The sequence below is a fragment of the Lissotriton helveticus genome, chromosome 8 (assembly GCF_964261635.1).
Source record: "Lissotriton helveticus chromosome 8, aLisHel1.1, whole genome shotgun sequence".
In the NCBI taxonomy this organism is placed as follows: Eukaryota; Metazoa; Chordata; class Amphibia; order Caudata; family Salamandridae; genus Lissotriton; species Lissotriton helveticus.
The window spans coordinates 243,601,260-243,621,468 of record NC_136069.1 but is presented as its reverse complement, the minus strand read 5'-3'; the positions used below and the strand labels follow the sequence as shown (position 1 = coordinate 243,621,468).

The 20,209-nt window shown below is 43.1% G+C and overlaps 1 protein-coding gene across 1 annotated transcript in view; it reads right to left on the bottom strand.

Moving 5' to 3' along the window:
* CNTN5 (contactin 5) overlaps positions 1-20,209 on the bottom strand; it is a 2,147,338-nt gene that overhangs the window by 1,323,237 nt on the left and 803,892 nt on the right. The window contains exon 6 of the mRNA XM_078656993.1: positions 11,788-11,911. Coding sequence (XP_078513119.1) covers positions 11,788-11,911 — 124 coding nt within the window. The remainder of the gene's footprint in view (positions 1-11,787; positions 11,912-20,209) is intronic.

The window sequence follows — 20,209 nt, the reverse complement described above, 5'->3', positions numbered from 1 at the left end:
TTTTACTCCTCAACACTGACAGACCTGATATTTTACTCATTACTGAAACTTGGCTTACCCAAGATTCTCTGCCGGATGTCCTTGCCACGCTCCCGTCTGACTATTACATACTATCAGTGAATAGAGATTCGGGGAAGCAAGGGGGTGGCGTTGCTGCCATCATCTATAAGGACCATAAGTTTACAACTCTATCTTCCTTGGTCCTGCCGGATACAGAAAATCTTACAATTAAAATTGATACAGATAATGGAACTATGGTGCTGGCACTTATCTATCGCCCCCCTAATGTAATGTCTACTTTCCCGGTATCTTTGAGCGAGCAAATGGCTGACCTAGTTGTTAATTATGACAAGGTAATGCTGGTCGGGGACTTAAACTACTGGTTTGATGATCCAGCGGGAAGGCCCCAGGCAATCGAACTCTCTGAGCTCCTCTCTCATCTGAATTTCTCTCAATATGTTCGGACCCCCACCCACGAAAAAGGACACATTCTGGACCAAATTTGGTCCCACAATGTACCTTTGTCTATCCCGACGGCAACCGCTTGCATCTGGTCAGACCACTATTTAATCCAGTTCTCCTGCACTCTGTATGGCCATTCTAAATCCTCTATCCCAGTGGGAGGGGTAATTAGGAAATGGAGATCGCTAAACAATCAAGATTTCATGAATTCCCTGTCCAACTCAATTCCAGCACCTAGTCATGATCTTAATCTCATGAAAAAAAATCTCTCTGACTGGCTCTTGGCAGCCTGCAATGAGCACGTACCGCTCTCCAAATTCTCCCTTGCTCGTCGTATGGATGCTCATAGATGGTTCACGGTAGATCTAAAGAAACAAAAATTGGAACTGCGTCAATACGCGAGGAAATGGAGACATGGGTACTCTGATGAAGACAGACTGTTATATACGACTGCTCGTAGGAACTACAAGAACTCTATATTAACCACTAAGGCAGCATTTTTTTCTGAGAAAATCTTGAATGCGCACAATAAATCAAAATAAATTTTTAAGGTGGTGAACGATCTTTGTAATGATGTAAGAACTCCCCCCCCCCCCCAAGTTCCTACTCAAGAGTTTTGTAACTCGCTTAATAATTTCTTTATGGATAAGATAGCTACCATAAAAGAAAGCATACCGGAAAGGCCTAGCACGGTTCCTATTGAGGACATCCTCAGGAATTCATCTGAACTTGATGTCATTCCCCTGATCGATCATCCTAGGCTAGTGGAACTGATGACCCGGTTGAAATCTGGCTCACCCAATGATTGCTGCCCACCCTACGTCCTAAAGGATGTTTTCTCGGCACTTCCACTAGGCATACTCCCCCTCCTGAATGAGTCACTAGCACAGGGAAGGGTCCCCACTACTTTTAAAAATGCGACGCTGGTCCCGCTAATAAAAAAACCGGGGGCCGAACCGGCCAATCTTTCTAACTACCGGCCCATATCTCTCCTTCCATTCGGAGCAAAGATCCTGGAAGCCCATGTGGCAAGCTGTATCTCCAATTTCATTGAAACATCGGAGTACTTGGAGCCCAACCAAGCTGGTTTCCGCCTGGCGCACTCGACTGAAGCAGTGATTCTCGCAGTCCTGGACACTATGAGGTCTAACGCCGACAGGGGTATACATCAGGCCTTGGTGCTCCTGGACTTGTCGGCGGCGTTCGACACGGTGGATCACACCATCTTATTGCACCGTGTCGAACAGGCTGGTCTGCGAGGCTCGGCTCTCAGTTGGGTGAAATCTTTCCTAAGCAACTGTACTCAGGCAGTTAGACTTGGGAACTTTACCGCGCCCAAATTGATTACTACCTGTGGTGTCCCGCAAGGTTCGTCAATGTCTCCCCTCCTGTTTAATTCATATCTTAAACCCCTTTTACATTCTTTAAAAAACAGGAAGGTCACTATTTATATCTACGCTGACGACCTGCAGCTAATATTCTCATTGGACTCTGTCTCGGAATTCCAGGCCACCATGTTGCACATTCAGCGGTGGATGGAGTTTTACCATCTAAGACTCAACCCAGGGAAGACAGAGTTAGTACTCCCGGGCAAAAGTGCGACCAGCTGGGGCCCCCACTACTGGCCGTCAACAATGGGGTCTCCTCCCTCTCCCTCTCTCTCGGTGAAAAGCCTCAGGATTACCATCAACTCTGATCTTTCTCTCAAAGGCCAGGTGGGAGCTGTGATCTCTTCCAGCTTCCATCAGTTGCGCAAAATTAGAAAAATGGCTCATCTGCTCACCCACTCAGCGATCATACAAGTGGTACTCACCCTGGTCTTGTCTCGATTAGACTTCTCTGATTTCATCTATTAAGGACTCCCCCTGTTTTAGTCTAAACGCTTACCGATTGTTCAAAACCAAGCAGCCAGACTTATTTTTAAACATCGTAATGGGAGATCGGCGAGACCACTGTTGGTTGCTCTCCACTGGTTACCCATAGCCCAACGGGTAATATTTAAAGTAGGTTGTCTGGCTTTTAAGGCCCTTCACGGGAAAAGCCCCAGGTTTATCAACAACTTAATTGTCAAGCATGAGCCTACCCGCAACCTTCGTTCAGCCCACCTGTCCCTCCTCACCCTACCCTCTTTCAAACGGAAGCGTCAGGGAGGGTGCCGATTTGCTTTTCTTGCCCCAAAGGTTTGGAACACTTTTCCGCTCACGATCAGGAGATGTACCAACCTTATGGAGTTTCGGAGAGCCTTGAAGACCTGGCTTTTCAAGCAAGCTTCTGGATAGGTTAAACTGCTATCAATTTTCCTCACTGCCAGCACCATGAAACCCTTGGGTGCCCGTGCGCTTAAAAAGTTCAGATTAACATAACATAACATAACCCATCCCGTTAGCTCTTTGTCAGTTATTTTCCACAAAATAGACTGTTAGATACTGTTAGACCTGGCACCTTGGCGTGAGTCTCCTTTCTACTTTTTTGCTGATGTGCCTCATGTGTTTTGCTGGTGTTAGCTGCTCAGGGCACTGTGCCACTGCCAATCAGTGCCACAGTGCAAGTGCTCCCTATGAAAAGTGTATATGTAATTGACCTCCATGATTGGCATATTTGGTTTACTGTCAGACCCCAGTAAAGTGCACCAGGAGTGCCAGGGCACAGATGACTGAGTAGGGCTGGGACCAACCTGTAGCCTTCATCAGTAGGAGGTTACTTCCACGGGAACGGAGGTGGAGTGTAATTGAGCGAGAAGCATGTGCTGTGGTCTGGGCGCTGAAGAAGCTAAGACCCTACTTGTTTGGGTCTCACTTCCGGGTTCAGACAGACCACAGGCCACTCAGATGGTCGATGCAAATGAGGGGTGAGAACCCAAAGCTGGTGAGGTGGTCCATTTCCCTACAGGGTATGGAATTCATGGTGGAACATTGTCCTGGCACAGATCACGCCAATGCTGATGGTCTGTCCAGATTTGTCCGCCTTAGTGATGAGAAACTCCCTGGGATAGGGTAGTTCTCCCCACATTTCAGCTGGAGGGGACACGTGTTAGATCTGGCACCTTGGCATGAGTCTCCCTTCCACTTTTTTGCTGATGTGCCTCATGTGTTTTGCTGGTGTCAGCTGTTCAGGGCACTGTGCCACTGCAAATCAGTGCCACAGTGCAAGTGCTCCCTATGAAAAGTGTATATGTAATTGACTTCCATGATTGGCTTATTTGGTTTACTGTCAGACCCCAGTAAAGTGCACCAGGAGTGCCAGGGCTTGTAAATACAAATGCTGCTAGTGGGTCTGCAGCACTGGTTGTGCCACCCACAGAAGCAGCCTTTTTAAATGTGTCTAAGGTCTGCCATTGCAGAACCTGCATGCAGCCTGGTACTGTCATGCCGGCTGAGCAAGTGCACACACTTGCCAGCCCCTAAACCTTCCCTTTACTTCATGTGAGTCACCCCTAAGGTAGGCCCAAGGGCAGGGTGCATTGTAAGCATAAGGTAGGACAAGCCCTGATGTGTGTGGCATGTCCTAATAGTGAATTACTGCCATTTTCGTTTTTCACTATTGTAAGGCTACCTGTTCTCATAGGCCAGAATGGGCTGCTGGAATTATTACACCCTATAATCCCAGCAGGCTCAGGGAACATGGTAGAAAGTCAAGTTTAGTATGCCTGAACTAGTAAAGTTTATTTTAATATCCTGTGTTTGCAAATGCTACTTTTAGAAAGTTAGCATTTGCTTGCCTAACCATTTCAGCCCGCCTCTGCTAGGATGTGTATCTGCTGTCTGGTTTCTGTGAGTGACAGGGCTGGGGGATTCCAGGGGACAGTCTGGGCTGCCAGGTGGTGAATAGTGTGATTACCCCCAGGATTGGTGGGAGGAGTGCCCCTTGACTCTGAATAGGGCTGTGTTCTGCCACCACAATGCTGGCTCCACCTCCTGCGGAGCGTCTGATGTCTCTGCCCTGCACCCTGAAAGAAACAGCCAGAGTCTCCAAAACAAAGTGCTCCAAAACTGGGCTGAACCAGGCTCAGACCCCCTGGCCTGCAAGAACAAAAAACTGTGTATAAAAAGAGGAGCCCTGCTCCTAAGAAACTAGATCCTGTTTTGACCACGACAAACCTCTGCCCGACTAGAAGGACCTGGAGAAGCTGGAGGTGGAGTACTGTCTCTGACCTGGGAGACTGGCCTGCAGTAGGTGCTTTGCTGAGAAAGGAGAAGAAAAGACCAGAAAGGACTTTGTAGAACTTGTGCCTGAAACGATCTCCAATGGCTTGGGAATGAGCTTTGCCCCCCCCCCTGAACTGAGCCCCAGGACCATTGGGCTCATCCTGCCTTCGCCTGACTGCTGCTTGGCTGCTGTGTCTCGCCGGAGCCGTGATCTCTGGTGTGCCTTCGCCCTCTCCTTGGGCCGTGACGTTGGTGCCTGACCGCCCCTGCCTTGTGAGAGCCCCGCTCGAGTCGAGCCGCTCCCCTTACGCTTTGTTGGGCCGCCCGCCCCCCCTGTCATCTCGCCTGCTCGGGAGTGCTCTGTGAGCACCTCACCCCTCCGGCCGGAATCTGATCGGAGTGCTGTTCTCTGCCTGGGACGGCCCATACGTTCGTGACGTACCCGACCGCCCCGCTCCGAACTTCTGCATCGGAAGGGCCGTGCCGCACACCAACGGGTCTCCAGTACGGTCCGTACTAGGAGCCCAGTGCCGCACCCGCCTGCCTGGAGCATCGCATCCCCTGCCGACCCAAAGGTACGCTTAACCCCCACCGCGTACTGAAGAAGTACGCCTTGCATCCTACCGAAATACGCCTCGAACCATCAACGATTCACTGAAGGTACCGTGCGACTCGAACCGAGTCAAGTGCTCACATCAGACCAGGGATCGCAACGTTGGGGTGACATTGTTTTGAAATCCTGTGGCCTCCTGCTAAATATTGTTAGGGTGGTCTTGGATTACGCCTGTTGTTCTATCCCCGAGGTACGAGTCGCACTAAAGCCCACGACTCATACCCCCATTGGGAAACCATCGGCGTCGTACGCCGCGTACCGCGAGGTGCGTGGGACTTGGCAGGGCCTTCCTGTTCGACGTGCCCAGAGCGCGAAAGAGCGCTACGAAGCGCACAGCCTCTAACGAACCCTGCCAATCTTGCGTGGAGTGTTCTGGAACAGTTTTAAGTTAAAAGAACTTGTGAATTGAGCCTTTTTTAAAGCATTTGAAAGAACTCTTTACAACTAAAGTACTGTGGCCTCATTCAAACGTTATATTGGTCTTGTATTAAGCCTGCAATTATCTACTTCCATATTTTTAAAAGAAAACGTATTTTTATATAACTACGCCTAGTGTCCATTTGTGGTGGGTCATTTTATTACTGTGTGTGATCATGAATGCTTAACTGACTAAGACGCCTTGAAGTTTAGCCTTGTCTGCTCGTGCCACACTACCTAGAGGGTGAGCAGGGGTTATTCTGAGGAGTGAGTCCCTTACCCTGACTAGAGAAGAGGGTCCCTGCTTGTCACAAGTGCATACCTGTGCCAACCAGAGACCCCCGAATCTAACAGATTCATTTTGTTGTGGAGTTGAAGGATCCAAATGGCTATCGAAGTAGCCTACGGGCAGTCATTTAATTAGGCCAGGCTAAAGCATGCCTGTATTGGCTTGAAACATTAACCCACCCACATAGGAGGTAGTGAAAAATTAACAATGATACAGTACCCCTTATTACAAAAACAAATGTTTGTCTTAACATTAGATTTTAACTAGTGTGTCACCTTATTTTAGTTGCCCTGTGGACTCTGTTACATTGGCTGCCAGACAAAGAACACTGGCCAAAAAAATGCCAACATGAGGGCAGGAGTCCAGAGGTAAATGAACCACTTGAAGGGAAATGGGATGACTATCTTGCCAAATGGCTCCAGCAATCAAAAAGCCAGTTTACTCTTACCAATCAGGGAAGTCCATAGGAAGGCTGAATTTTGGCTTGGGACAAGAAAGTCTTATAATTTATTTTCTGTTTATTTTAGGACAAATTCAACAAATGCATATTGTTGAATTTATCAATACCATTCTCCTCAGTACTTGAATGATGTTTTATTAATTCCTAGTGATAGTTATGCATTAACAAACTATTGCCATGTTAACCTATGTGGCTGGGGATCTACAATGGGGAAAATAAGATGTGCAATTTCTCCAACACCAAGGCCTATATAAACTTTAGTTATAAGGCCTCCAAATATAGAGACATAACCATCCACCCCTGAGACATCTAGGGGAGACTTTAGGGGGTCCTGAATATGCAAAAATAGTGTAGATTCTCACTTCATAGTGCTCCTAGCACAAAAGTCGATTTCCGTGAGCACTTTAATACAATGGGAGAACCAAAACCTCTCAAATAAAGGCCCTCCTTATAAGTAGATGATCCCCATCCTTGGGACACCTGGGGTAATATGCCAAAACATTGTAGTTTATCATTTATTAAGTGCCCCTATCACCAAAGTCGAGTTTGGGCACAATTCACATTTAAAAGCAGTGCTGCTACACAGGGCTGCTTTTACAATGGACTCAGGCTCTCAGCAGCACACACATGCAGGTACAGAAAGGGCTGCTGGCCATGTCCTGTTACATACTATGGACTTAAAGGTAGTTTTAAACCCCCTGCCTTTTCATTTACTAGTGACTGATTGAGTGGGTCTTGCCAACTCTAAGTGTACCCTAAAATATAGTGCCCCTTCATGTATGTGTGTGTTTCTACCTAGCATTCACCTTGGGCCTACCCAGCAGAGTCCAGTACACTCTCATAGTCAGAAAATCAGCATCCAGAGGTCTTGAACGGGGCACACAGTGGGATGACACTACAAACAGGTCCTGATTTCTATTCTATTCCTATTGAAATGGGGCATTAGTCTGTGGATGGGGTGTTTATCCCCGATCTGCCCCCTCAGAAGGGCAGAGAGACCACTAAAAGCCAGGGAGAGCTTGCTTTTATGTAAATATTAGCATGTGGCCTGCCTACAATTGACCATTAGTCGCATCCCAAAAGGCACACTATAATCTCCTCCTGTATGAAAAGAGGATTCCACTCAAAGTTTCTTTATTATTCAACTTCTTTTATTCATTGTTTTCAAAGATTTGAATATATTCTCATGATTTTTCTTGTTTCGTCAGAAAACTCATATTCATTAGGTTGTCATTGCTCAAATTACTCCTATGCATTTCGGGCACTAGGACGCCCTTCCTCAGGGAGTGGCACTGAAAATTCAGAAACATATGAACTCAAAATCAATAACAAATACAAATCATGCCATTATTCTAAATATTACAATATTCTGTAAAATGTGAACGGTAGTGAAAAAACGGTAGTGAAAAATGGGTAAATTCGTGCGTGAATGTGATGTGTTAAAAAGACCAAAGAGTAACCCAAATGCCTACAAAGTTACACTTACATGAATTCCCTATTCGCCGTGCAAACGTCAACCTGAAACAAACCACGATAATCCATTAGCCGTTGAAGTTGTAACACACAACCTTGTTTTCACACCTCCATAAAGCTGATCAACCGCTCTCCAAATAACACTAACCTTATGAGATTATCTTCTGCCATTCAACAAACAAAAGCACGACTAAGGTTATAAAAGGCGTCACAGGTCGGAAGACGACACCAAAGGAGCACCTAAGAATGTAAATTTCACGAACATTAAAATTTGCATTAATCAACCTAGGCTGTGCATTTGGAGTGCAATCTCTTCAGTATATCAATTTATCTGCCTACAATTGACCCACCCCAACTAAATAGGGCATCAGTATTTCTGCACCCCATACGGGGCAGATGGGTTATTAACCCCATCTGTCCCCCGGGGGTGCAGACATCCCTCTAGATTCCAAGGAAAGCTTATTTTAATAAAATATAGGGGTGAGAGCGGTCCACCACAGACCTGGCCATGCTCCCACCCCAAAAGCAAAGCATGCAGCCTTTCTTCCCTCCTGGGGCAGATGGGGGTGATCATATCAATCTGCTCCCACAGCCAGAAAGCCCACTAGACACTAGAGATTGCATTTATGCAATATTTTTATGGGGAGCCTGTGACTGCGGCCAGTAGACTTGCTGCCCCTCCTGGGGGATGGAAAGGTATTCCACTCACAAGACTCAGACAGTTTTGAAAACTAAAAACAAGACATCTGGTGAATCTAGGGTGGTGTGCTTCACTTGGATTGCATACTGTTTTATATCCCACAATGCCCTGCAAACCTCAAACTTTGACTAACAACACATATTTTCCTTACATTTCTGTGAAGACAATATCTGGAATAAGCGAAGAGCCAAATAGCCATTTCTCCTAAACTCCATTTCTTGTGTCCATTTCTGAAATACATTACTTCCCTTGATACCCATTGTTCACTCTACATAGTTCACAAAATAAGTTGGTCTATACTGGCAAACAATGAAAAACCATTTTACGGTGAAACCAGAAGGGTCTAGTGGAAGTAATGATGTATTGCTTATGTAAATCACCCATTGTGACAAAAACCTACAAATAAAAATATTGTCACAAATGGCGGTTTTGTTCCTACTCATTTTCAATATTTCTTTATTTCAACAGTTAGTTTATTTGGGAAAACCTCGAGGGAGCTACACATATGAGCCCTTGCTGAATTTGGAATGTTATCAATTTTCTAGAAATCTACAGATTTCCTGGATCACCCATGGGTTTCATCCTGGCTTCCAGCACAAACTGGAAGTAAGTTCAGAGCACAAAAAATATGAAAAATGACCTAGCTCTTTGGAAAAAGCCAAAACTGTGGTTTAAAAAAAGTTTTTTTATTCAGCTCTGCATGTTCCTGAAATCTAAGAAGATGCTGACTTTAGCACAACAAACCATTTGTTGATGCCATTAGGGAAAAAAAACAGACACTTTTATAAGGAGCACTTTTTTCTTTTCTTCTCAAAATGCAGCTATATTTTGGCATTAGTCTCAGTCCCCTACAGGGGAATTCACAATCCTGGCTGCCTTCAGAACCCCAGGCATGTAGGAAAATTTGGCCTGGATAACTTATGTGGAAAAACGGTTATGGAGCCTTAAGCGTAAACTACCCCATATAGACAAAAAAATTACTCAGCATAAGGATTAGCAGTTAAGGTGTTAACCAATATATCTGCAAACACAGACCGATTTTGTGCGAATCTCAATCAATTTGTAAATCTATCCACATGCAAGTTTAGGATATAAACTGAAGTCATGTCAACCTACATTATTGCTTTACAATCCTTTATAAAAGGATGTATTTTCTATAAAGAAGTGAAACATGACAAAAATATCACAAACGTAATAAATAACAACTGTACAATAGGTATAGCAAAAACAGGGAAAAATGGGAAAAATGCTTTGATAAGTTATATCTTTTTGAGAGGTCGCTACAGTTTTTCAATTTGGCTTTTGGTGATATTAGGACTCTCTGCTCTCTTACACTGACATTCAGTGTCACAGAGCTTGCAGCTTCTCTTTATTAACATAAGGTAAAACTAGTAACTTAGCATATCTAACTTTCCTGTGAGGCTATGACAGGTTGGTGCAGGAAGTGCACCAATGGTGTCAAAGTCAAATGTCACATGTGAGCTACATTGTACAATTCCACTAACGATATGTGTCTTGGCTGGGAGCAACTTAAAGTACTGCTATGACATGTCAGAGAAAAGTGCCTTGACATGCAGAAAAACTGTTTTTACACCCCACAAGTAGGGTCACAAAGCATTAGTACAACTTATTGCAAATTGTAAATTGGAGGAGACGCCCCATTGTAATTGCTGTTCAGAACGAGTTGCAAAAGGGACTTAGTAAAAACATTTTTTTGCAGTTGCAAAAAACTGGTATGATATATTAGGCGCAATGTCTTTTTTATCTAGGTTAATTGTCACTAAGTACATATACAAAAATAACATGCCGTGAATTTAGTTTCAATCTAGAAGCAGCAGCCTAGAGAAAAAGTTTATTTCAACGCAAAGCCAATGTAAGACTCTAATATAGCCTTATAGCCCACTTCCGAGGGCTATACGGTAGTTAAAGACCCTGAACCTGAGTTATAGGCCCAAGCCGCAGACGAAGGCCTATAATGAGGGGGAGGGCCTTTAACAACCGGTATAGCCAGAGGGCAGACGGACTATAAGGCTATTAAAATATTCTACCCCACAGAGGGTAGAATATTCTAAACTAAAAAGGTAGAAATATAAAGACAATCATTGGAATGATGGAGCAGAAGGCTTATAGCAGCCATTATAAGGCTGAACCACTTCATGGTCTTCAATGGGGCTCCCAAAAGTCAAATGTTTTAATACTGGTTCACTTTTCTTCACACCAAATACAAGCTGTATGGCTCCATTCTAGGTATATCGTGTTAACTGTCACAGATAAACTGGTAGTTATGCATGTAGTATATTGTCATGTTTGAACTAGGAATTAATCATAAAATCTTCAGATTGAGGTTATAGGAGCTGGCGGGCTAGTTAATTAAATCAACATGTCCCTGATAATTTCACTCTACTTACAAGATGTATAAAGTAGGGGGAGGAGGTCAAGACCGAGTTGGAAACAAGAATACAAAGACCTCTGAATTGGTTGCAAAACGTTTCAGGTTTGTTTAGCAGCACCTAGACAATTCAGTTGTTTAGTACAATCCAAGAAAAAACTTAAGTTTAGAAATGAAAAATAAATATCTTTTAGTAGGTGTTGATGAGTACCAACAAATCAGCGGCGGCTCCTCTGCAATGGTGTTGCCCACCGCCTGGCTCAGAGCCAGAAAATGTTAAATAAAATGATGTTCTTGTTTTAGTTTGCATTTGCAGTCTCTTAGCCAGCGCTGTTGGGAGATGGTGAAGCAGAGACATGGGAGCGGGGAGGAGGAGGGCTACGTGCACTTCACTCCCTAAGTGCTCATGTGTGTTTGACCAGCTGTCTCAGGACTACATCACACATGCGCACTTTGGTTTCTCGAGCTGGAGAAACCCCCACAGACTCCCTGGCCTGAGTGGAGCGTATTTCCAGCCCACTTAGGCCAATCTTTTCAGCACCGAGATTGAATGGGAGTCTGTCCCAGGGCTGCTGGGTCCAAGGAAGCGGAAAGGCAGTGCAACGCTGGAGACGGCCACAGCTGGAAGTAAGTTTACTTTTAATGTATTATTTCTAACCCCTGTGTGCGGTCCACCTCCCCCACACACGATCCCGCTTCCTCCCCTATTCTATCCCTCCACCTGCCCCACCACCATTTATTTGTGGTGGCTGCCACTGTGACAAATTATATATATTTTTTTGAATGAATGCTTGAACTGAGATTCCCTATGTTTAAATAAACGTTTTTAAGGAAAATACCTGTAGTTTGGAGAAGGGTTTCCTCTTGCCTCGCAGTTGAGAGTTACTTTCTTTTCACCAAAATTAGCTGGAAATACTACATCATCTGGCTCTTGAACGAACTGAGGGCCATATTCAACGTTCTCTGAAAAATAAGTTCAACATTTTATAAGAGTGATCATTTTCCTGGTTTATTCGAACAATGTCAGCACATTTCTCTGTAATTCATTTCATCGACTGGCAATTGCAGTGTAACACTATGGGCTGCTATATGGGCACATAAGGTTTCTCTTGCTAAGAATAGGCTTTGCATGGTGTTCAGTGGTGCTCACTCTAAGATACAGATAAATTGCCCCATCTGAGTACTGTATTAAACAAACAAAATAATATTTGTAAAACCTGGCCCAAGTGTCATTGTTCATAGTTAATTAGTGTCCGAGTCTCAGTTTATAAAGGCTTTTTTATAGAGAGGTGTATAGCTTATAAGTACAACATTACATTTATATTTCTGAATTCCATTCCCTGATCTGAAGAACCTGAATAATCAGAATTTTAGAACTGTCAGGTATTTATTCCGTAGTGAAAAGACTTTGTGTTTAGAGTTTTAGAGGATTTGCATTTGACATAAAACTATGCTGGGAGAATAGTAGTCTAGTTGTGTGGCATTATAAAATGCATGAAACATCCTCTGTAAGAAATTAGCTTATTAATTGGGGTGTATGTGAGTCCACTAGAAGGAATAAGGTCACAAACTTGTCAGGGTAAAACTGAGTTTCAATAATTTAAGCCTTGACTCAACTCCCTTGCAGCTATGGCACAGAGCACACAGACTTAATTTAATAAATAATGTTATTTATTAAGCAACAAAACAGGTAAAAAGTAGTCAAACCCTAATACAATAAAAATCCCACAACTAATTTAGAAAAATAGAGAAACAATTAATGAGTAAAATGACACCAAAACTCCAAAAAGGGGCACTGGATATATGATTTTTTAAAGAGAAATTAAACCACTAATCAGAAGGCACTGCTTGCTGTTGACAGGGACTTATGAATGATTTCAGAATGACTGCAATAGAGCGCAGGTCAGATACACTAAGCGCATTTGACCCAGGCAAACACTTTACCTTCTATTTTGTGTCTGAAATGGAAGTCAAAATCCTACAGCGGGGCAAGGATGCAAGATATATATGTCAAAGTCCTCTCAAAGCTGGATAGCGGCTGGACAAGGTCTCGCTGAAGGCGTTGGTTTTGGCCGTTAGAACCCCAAGTGTGACAAATTCAAGTTTTGCAGATGACAAAGTCCTTGTGTGGTGCGTATATTTTTGTGCCTTCACCCAGTCAAGATTTCTATATTTTCACCTGGTGTTTTTTACAGAGCTCAAAGAGCAAGGCTGAAACTATAGCCAGCAAAGTCCCAATTTAATTTGCACATTTGCCACGTGGTCCCATCCAATCCCTTCCAACTTATAATTCTTTCAGGAACAGCTCCTCCTGGCCACGTTTAAGGCTCCCATCACCAAAGGGTCAGCACTTAGTGTCTACGATTCTCTCCAGCACAGCCCACCAACAGGTTCCAGTTGCTCCTTGTCAGCTGGGCACTTCAGGAAACTAGGCCTCTTGCATCTCGTTGTGTTACAGTAACCACAGAGGAGATGGGCCAACTGATTCTTGGAGTTCACTTTTGTCCTGTGCGCAAGTGGGAGCAGGGTCTGTCCTTTGGGTCTTCACACAGGTCATAAGCAGTAGGTTCCGTCCTCTCCTGTTCCACCAAAGGTCCAGATGTTTTCTAATGAGCTGGGAGTGAGGTGTGCCACTTTTGTAGGATTCAGTAGCTAGAGGGTAGAGGGGACTTCTGGACACTCTCTAACCAATGGTCACAGCATTCCAATAGGCAACCCTTTCCTCTTTTTCAACGCATCCTGTTTGCCTGGTTTCACTCCTATCCTACGGTGGACTATTCTGAGGAAAATCCAACATGGCAGGACCCTTTTATCTGTGGAAAAGTCAGGTGGCACAGTCTGAAGTGTGGCTAGGAAAATGAGCATCCCTCAACCATACCAGAATGGTAATCAAAACCAGCTCCCGCTTCCACTGGGATGGTGGCAAAGGAGCACATTTTGCCATGTGATCAAATGGCATCTTTTCTCCAGGTCATCCTTTACACTTCACTGTAAATGGACAATCCATGCCCTGGTCCCTTCCAAGTTAATGACATTCTTTAACCTTCACTGCTGTTCTTCCTGAGCTGAGACTAGTCACATACTCCACACCCGGTTCTTCCTGTCAAAAGGCCTAAGCCATTGTTCCTGCTCTGGGAGCAGTTTACACCCATCATTAAGGGGAACGCACTGACAAAGGGCAGTTACAAACAGGTTAATGTGAATTAATTAACCTAATGGAGTATCAGGCAGGCAAAGTCTAGATGTTTAAAAGTTACTTTTGATGTGTCTTTATCCAAAATGTGAATGCACAATGGAACAGGATATTTACTAAATATTAAAAACAGTTGTTGAATTACTTCTCTAGGTTAACCGGAACCCAACAGAGCTAAAATAGCATTTTATTAGTGTTGAAAAGTGGGTTATTAGTAGTGGTAAATATGTATTTACCACTGGCAATAAGGCTACTAACCCAGTCTAGGGCTCAGTATAGGTCTAAGTAAATTATTCCCTTTCTTAATCTTGGCAAGTATGTAAAGCATTTCAAAACACCAGTAAATAAATAAGACACAGCACGCTATACAAATCCAATACCAATTTATAAAAATTGGTAATATTTAGCGCTTTAGAATCACACCAAAGTGACAAAAATACAATTTAAGTAACCGGAGTTATGAATTTTCAAATATTAAACAATTTCTAGCACTTAGAAACCTATAGCACATCGAGCAGCGCTTGACAAGGACAAAGTAAAATTTTCAGGCCGACCACGATGGAGCCCGGTACGGATACACTGAGCGGGAGAGGCCCCAGTCAAAATGTTACCTTCGGACTCAGAAACTTGTCTGGAGATTTTTCCGTCAGGGTCTTCCAATGCTCTTTACCAGTCCAGATTGGTGAAGATTCACCGGCTTGACTTTCAGGAGGCACCCAGTCAAACTCTGAAAGTCAGATCTCTTTAGCGGGACAAACCTGGAATCCAGGTTGGGTCACAGTTGAAGGAGGCCAGCTTGACTCTCGCGGTTGAGTTGGTCACCTTATGGAGCTTTTTTCCAAAGTTCCTTCAAACTTCTGGAACTTCTTCCTAAAGTTCCTCTTGTCAACGAGTCCAAAACACAAACCATGGGTCTGGAAGCTCCCAGATGGTCCTTGAAAATTTGGGACCACAATTTCCACAATGCACCTGGAAGAAACCTTCCACTGGAAGTACTCCAGGCAACGGACTATTGGTGGTGATGATGCAGGTGAGCTCTAAAAACCTGTACCTTGCAGGGAGTCCACGCTTTAATCCTTCAGAAACAAGGTACATTCACAGGTCTGTGCAGCAGGGCCTGGTTTTGTAAATCCAAGTTCAGCATGGCAATCCTTCTTCTCAGAGTTTCAAGTAACAGATGTGAGAGGCTCAGCATCTCTCACATATTCAATCAGTGTTCTCTAGGGTCAAGCAGGACAGCACTCCTGTCCAATGAGGTGCAAGGCAACACCCCAGAGCATGACCACTTCCTCCAAGGTGTGGCATAATCTACTCCCAGAAAGAACTATTCTGGCAAAAAACAACATAGCTGAAATCTCACCACTGCATGAAGAACTAAACCAACTCTCAGTATGGCTCATTTCCATAGTTCTCCACCTACTAACATCTGCAGATTCCTTCCGTAAGCTTCCCATCAGGTGGGTAAAAGGGGATGGGGGAAGATGGAACTGGCATTCCCTGCCTGTTCTTTTCCTAAATTGCAGCTTCATGTTTTACGACCTCTCCCCACTGCTCTGGCATTCCTCTGTAGCAGAACCCTCTCCACCAGTTAGCCTCTCCCTGGGTGAGCCACTCATCACACCATCAAAGCAGCCAGACTAATCCTGGTAACTCTGACCAATCAGGAAAGGCCACAGGAAGGCTGAATTTTGGCGTATAGACAAGAAAGTCGTATAACTTATTTTCTGTTTATTTTAGGATAAAGTCAACAACAACATATTGTTGAATTTATCAATACTATTATCCTAAATCCTTGAATGATATTTATCTAATTGCTAGCAATATTAATGCGTTCATAAACTATTGCAATCTTTTCCGAGTGGCTGGGGATCTACAATGGGGAAAATGAAATGTGCAATTTCTCCAAAACCAGGGCATATAAAACATATTTTATAAGGGCCCTTCTTATAGTTACAGGGCCCTCCACCCCAGGAACTCCTAAGGGAGATCTTGGGGGTTCTAAATATGCTAACATAACGTAGATCCACATTCCACAATGCTCCTGGTACGAAGGCTAATTTTGGAAGGCACTTTACTACAAAGGAGAAAGTGAGAAGTGCAATTTCTCTATCCCCATGGCATATAAACAAACTTTTATAAGGGCCATCCCCATATCAGGACACCTAGGGGAGATCCTAGGGATACCTAATATGCAGAAATAGTGTAGGTTATTACTTTTTCCGTGCCCCTAACACCAAAGTCGAGTTTGCAGTGAAAGTACTTTTGAGAGCATTACTGCAACACAGGGCTGCTTTTAAAATAACCTCAAGCGCAAGCGCAGAAAGGGCTGCTGGCCTCTAAACTGTCATGCCCTATTATACACTAGGGACTTGTAGTTTTAATCCCCTGCCCTATTATATATTAGGGACTTATAGGGTAGGTCATGCCAATTGTAAGTGTACCCTAATGCATGCAGGTGTTTTCACATTAGTTTTCAACATAGCACTGGCCCTGGGCCAGCCCAGAGCAGAGCACAGGGCACTATCAGAGTCAGAAAACCGTCATCCAGGGGTCTCAAATGGGGCAAAAAGTGCAGGAACGCTGCAAACAGGTCCTGATTTCCAACAATTCGAGCTTAAGTTTTTACTCATAGGATCAGATGCTGACATTTACAGACAAAATAGCTTTTAGGGGCTAATCACTATAGGAACATGACAACATAAAATTCTTACATGTTCACTTTTAAAAACCAGGTAGCCTACCTAGTGGTCTACACGGCCTACCTAGTGAGACATAGTTAATATTTAAAAGTATGGTTCCTTTCTTGTCAAAAATAATAATTTTACAGGTTACCACGCAGGTTAAAAGAGCACAGGGGTCTGGCTTTAAATCTAGGCCCAACGCCATGTTTTTCCTTATCAGTCTAGTGCAGAGGTATTCAAACATTTGTCGGCTGAGCCCCCCATCTAAAACGTTTTACACGTCGAGCCCCCCTACCACCACCACCACCTTACAAAAAGTTCTGGAAGCTGGTACTCTGCATCATTGATGGCCATTCCCTCCTGCAGAGCCCAGGTTGTACAAGGCAAATAATATTAAATAAAATAAGAGTGTTTAGTAAACTGACGTTTTTGTAGTGCTTCTGCTTATTCTAAAGTTCAAATGAAAAGTCTGCAAGAAACAATGAGCACAAAAAAGTACATTGATGCTTTATTTTTCACATAAAACACAATATTTAGGATAGATTAGTAAAAACAGTCCCAATAAACAGATATGAGGTGGGCCTGTTTTTCTCCACAGAGACAATGTGTGGATGGAATCTTGCATCTGCCATCCTTAGGTTGTGCTCCATTTCCAGTCTTGAGCAGTACCTAGAAATGGGAGTGCTCACAAAATTTACAATATATTTTTTGCAGTTTTAGATAGCACGAACATGACCCAAAAAAAGTGGAGAGCTGTACAGAAGCATGTTTTACAAGCACACATTCATTATTTGTAAGCACAGGGAGATTAAGTGATTTGCCCAGAATCCCAGGATGTTGAGCAGACACCAAGAATTGAACCTGGTTACCCAGCTCTACAGTATTAGCTCTGGCTGTTGGGCCACATCCTTGCCCCTAAACAAGATATCAGAAAAGGGGTTCCACAAAACATGCTTTCTGACACAGTTGAACAATACATGATTATGTGGAGTATGGCCAAGTGTTGCCATGTCAGTAGGAGGCCAGCCACAGTTTTCCAAGAATGCCTAGGGGACATTTACATCCTACACATGTGATACAAGTGATTCAAGAGGATATATACATCTTTATTCTCTAGCAGCATCAAGAGTCAATTTGTTAGCATAGTTGGCTTATAAAGAAGATCGCCTTCCAAAGTTTCAGAAATAGCTGCACAAGGAAACATTTAAATTTGGTCTACGAAAGAAGTGAGGACAGATAATAGGCACACTTCACAATATTTGTTACATTAGCCTTGTAAACTCAGCTCTAGGACTTGGAACATGTTAAACAAGCACCAGCTACTTTAATCAGTGTCAAATAAATTTTTCCTAAGTCACTGGTAAATTAAGTGATTTTGCCCAGGATCACATGATGTTGAGCAGATACCAGGACTCGAACCCGGGTCCCCAGAGCTAAAGCCAGCACCTATGGCGTTAATGCCAAATCCGCTCCTCCTTACATTAATCTTTCAATGCCATTGATGGATTTTTCCTGCACCAAATTCAATGGCTTTACAATAAAGTTAACTATAGCAATAGTATATTGTGGTATATTTTTTTTAAGGTCAGAGCACATACACTTTGGAGAGGACAGCAGTGCACCAGTCTGCCGTGAACTGAAATAGCAGTCAACGATAGATGCAGGTGTTCTTAAAACGATGAGACAGTGTTCTTTAAAGAGGTTAGTCTCCTGCTGTTTTCTAAACTGCAGCATGGTTTAGTCAGCCCTGATGGATAGAGGGTATCATTCTATACCCTAGCTGCAATAAATGGACGAATACATTATGTGAATTTTAAGGATAGTAATGGCCATGAAATTGTTTTGTGTACCAAAAGACTTTGATTTAAGAATGTCTGCATGGCTCTGTCTATGTATGCGGACTGCTGCAGAATATCCTTACTATTAGAGGATTTTTAAACCAAAGCAAGTGCAATTTGATGTTACATGAATTTGCACATCCTAAATTGGTGAATCAATGTTTGAAGATTTTGACAAAAATGTAAGTTTTTGCAAAAACAACTGTCATTGAGGCGAATACAGCAAACGTGAATCAAACCACATATATCCAATCGCAGCCAATGCACAATGCTTCATTTGCATCCATCCTCCAACACCGTAGTGTACATACCCACTATTAACCCAATTTAAAACGTTATTGGCTAATACTGGTTAGATTTAGGATGGCAAATGGTTTGAATTTGAGGTGTAACTTTGTGGTAGGTACTCACAAAATGCAACATGCACTCAGATGGGTTAACTTACAAGTAAGGTTATACCACTATACTGTAGTTTTATGTGCAAGTAAATCTCCTCACCGGGGCGGGAGTCGGCAGTACAGAGCGGTGTCTCACTAAAAAAGTGGTGAATACCTACAAACCTGTGATTTACTTTGTATTCACAAGCCTTTTTAGGTATTGCACCACCTTGCATGCGACTATACATTTACTACTGTTAAGTGCAGATGTAAATAAGTGTCAAGGAGGGATCTGAGTGAACTCCCCCAATGTTGATAGGGTGCACTATTGAGTATTGAGGCATGTGCAAACATACAATATTTATTCCTGAATGAATGCTTATTAATGAGAGTACTTCTGGATAAATACGTTTGTAGCAGCTTCTGGGGGTATTACAGGAATGTCATGAACTTTCAAGGAACTCTTTAATTAACTCCATACGTACAAATAAAAAAACCAAGAATAAATGTATGATTTTTTGCGAATAATTGGGTCCTTTAATAATACTCCCATTATGGCACATGAATGCAGATCAGGGGTATCGGTTTCAAGCGTAATGCATTGTAGGTATTGTTCTGTAGCTAAACTGAAACGTACAGTCACCATTGAAGTGACTTTTTAAAATGCACACTGTAAAGGCTTTTTATTAAATCATAACGTTGTTGAACAAAAGCTACTTTACTTTGACTGCTGCGGGTGCAATGGTTTTCCTTCGCTTTCACTACAGTAACAAAAAAAAGCTCGCACTTCAAGGTCTTTCAATTAACCTAAAAATATTAATACTATATAATCAGCTTTGAATACAGGCAAAAGGAGCGCTCGTGTCTGCTCTCTGCAGACAGCTACGTTTCAAAGAAGATTCAGTTAACGCAGACACGCACTTAGTGTATTAAATTATAAGTCTCAGATTTCAGAAGAGATTATTTACATCATAAATTTGCTAAATGGGCCACATGCTAAGAGTAACTGCAGATATTACTCTAAGAGTCATTGACTGTCCTTGTATTGCATATGACTGTTGATTTGGAAAATTCTTGAACAATTCCTCGTAATGCTTTTCAATGTTTAGCTACAATACAATAAACAAAGGGGCCGATTCACAAAGTAATGTGTGCAATAAAATGTGTAAATA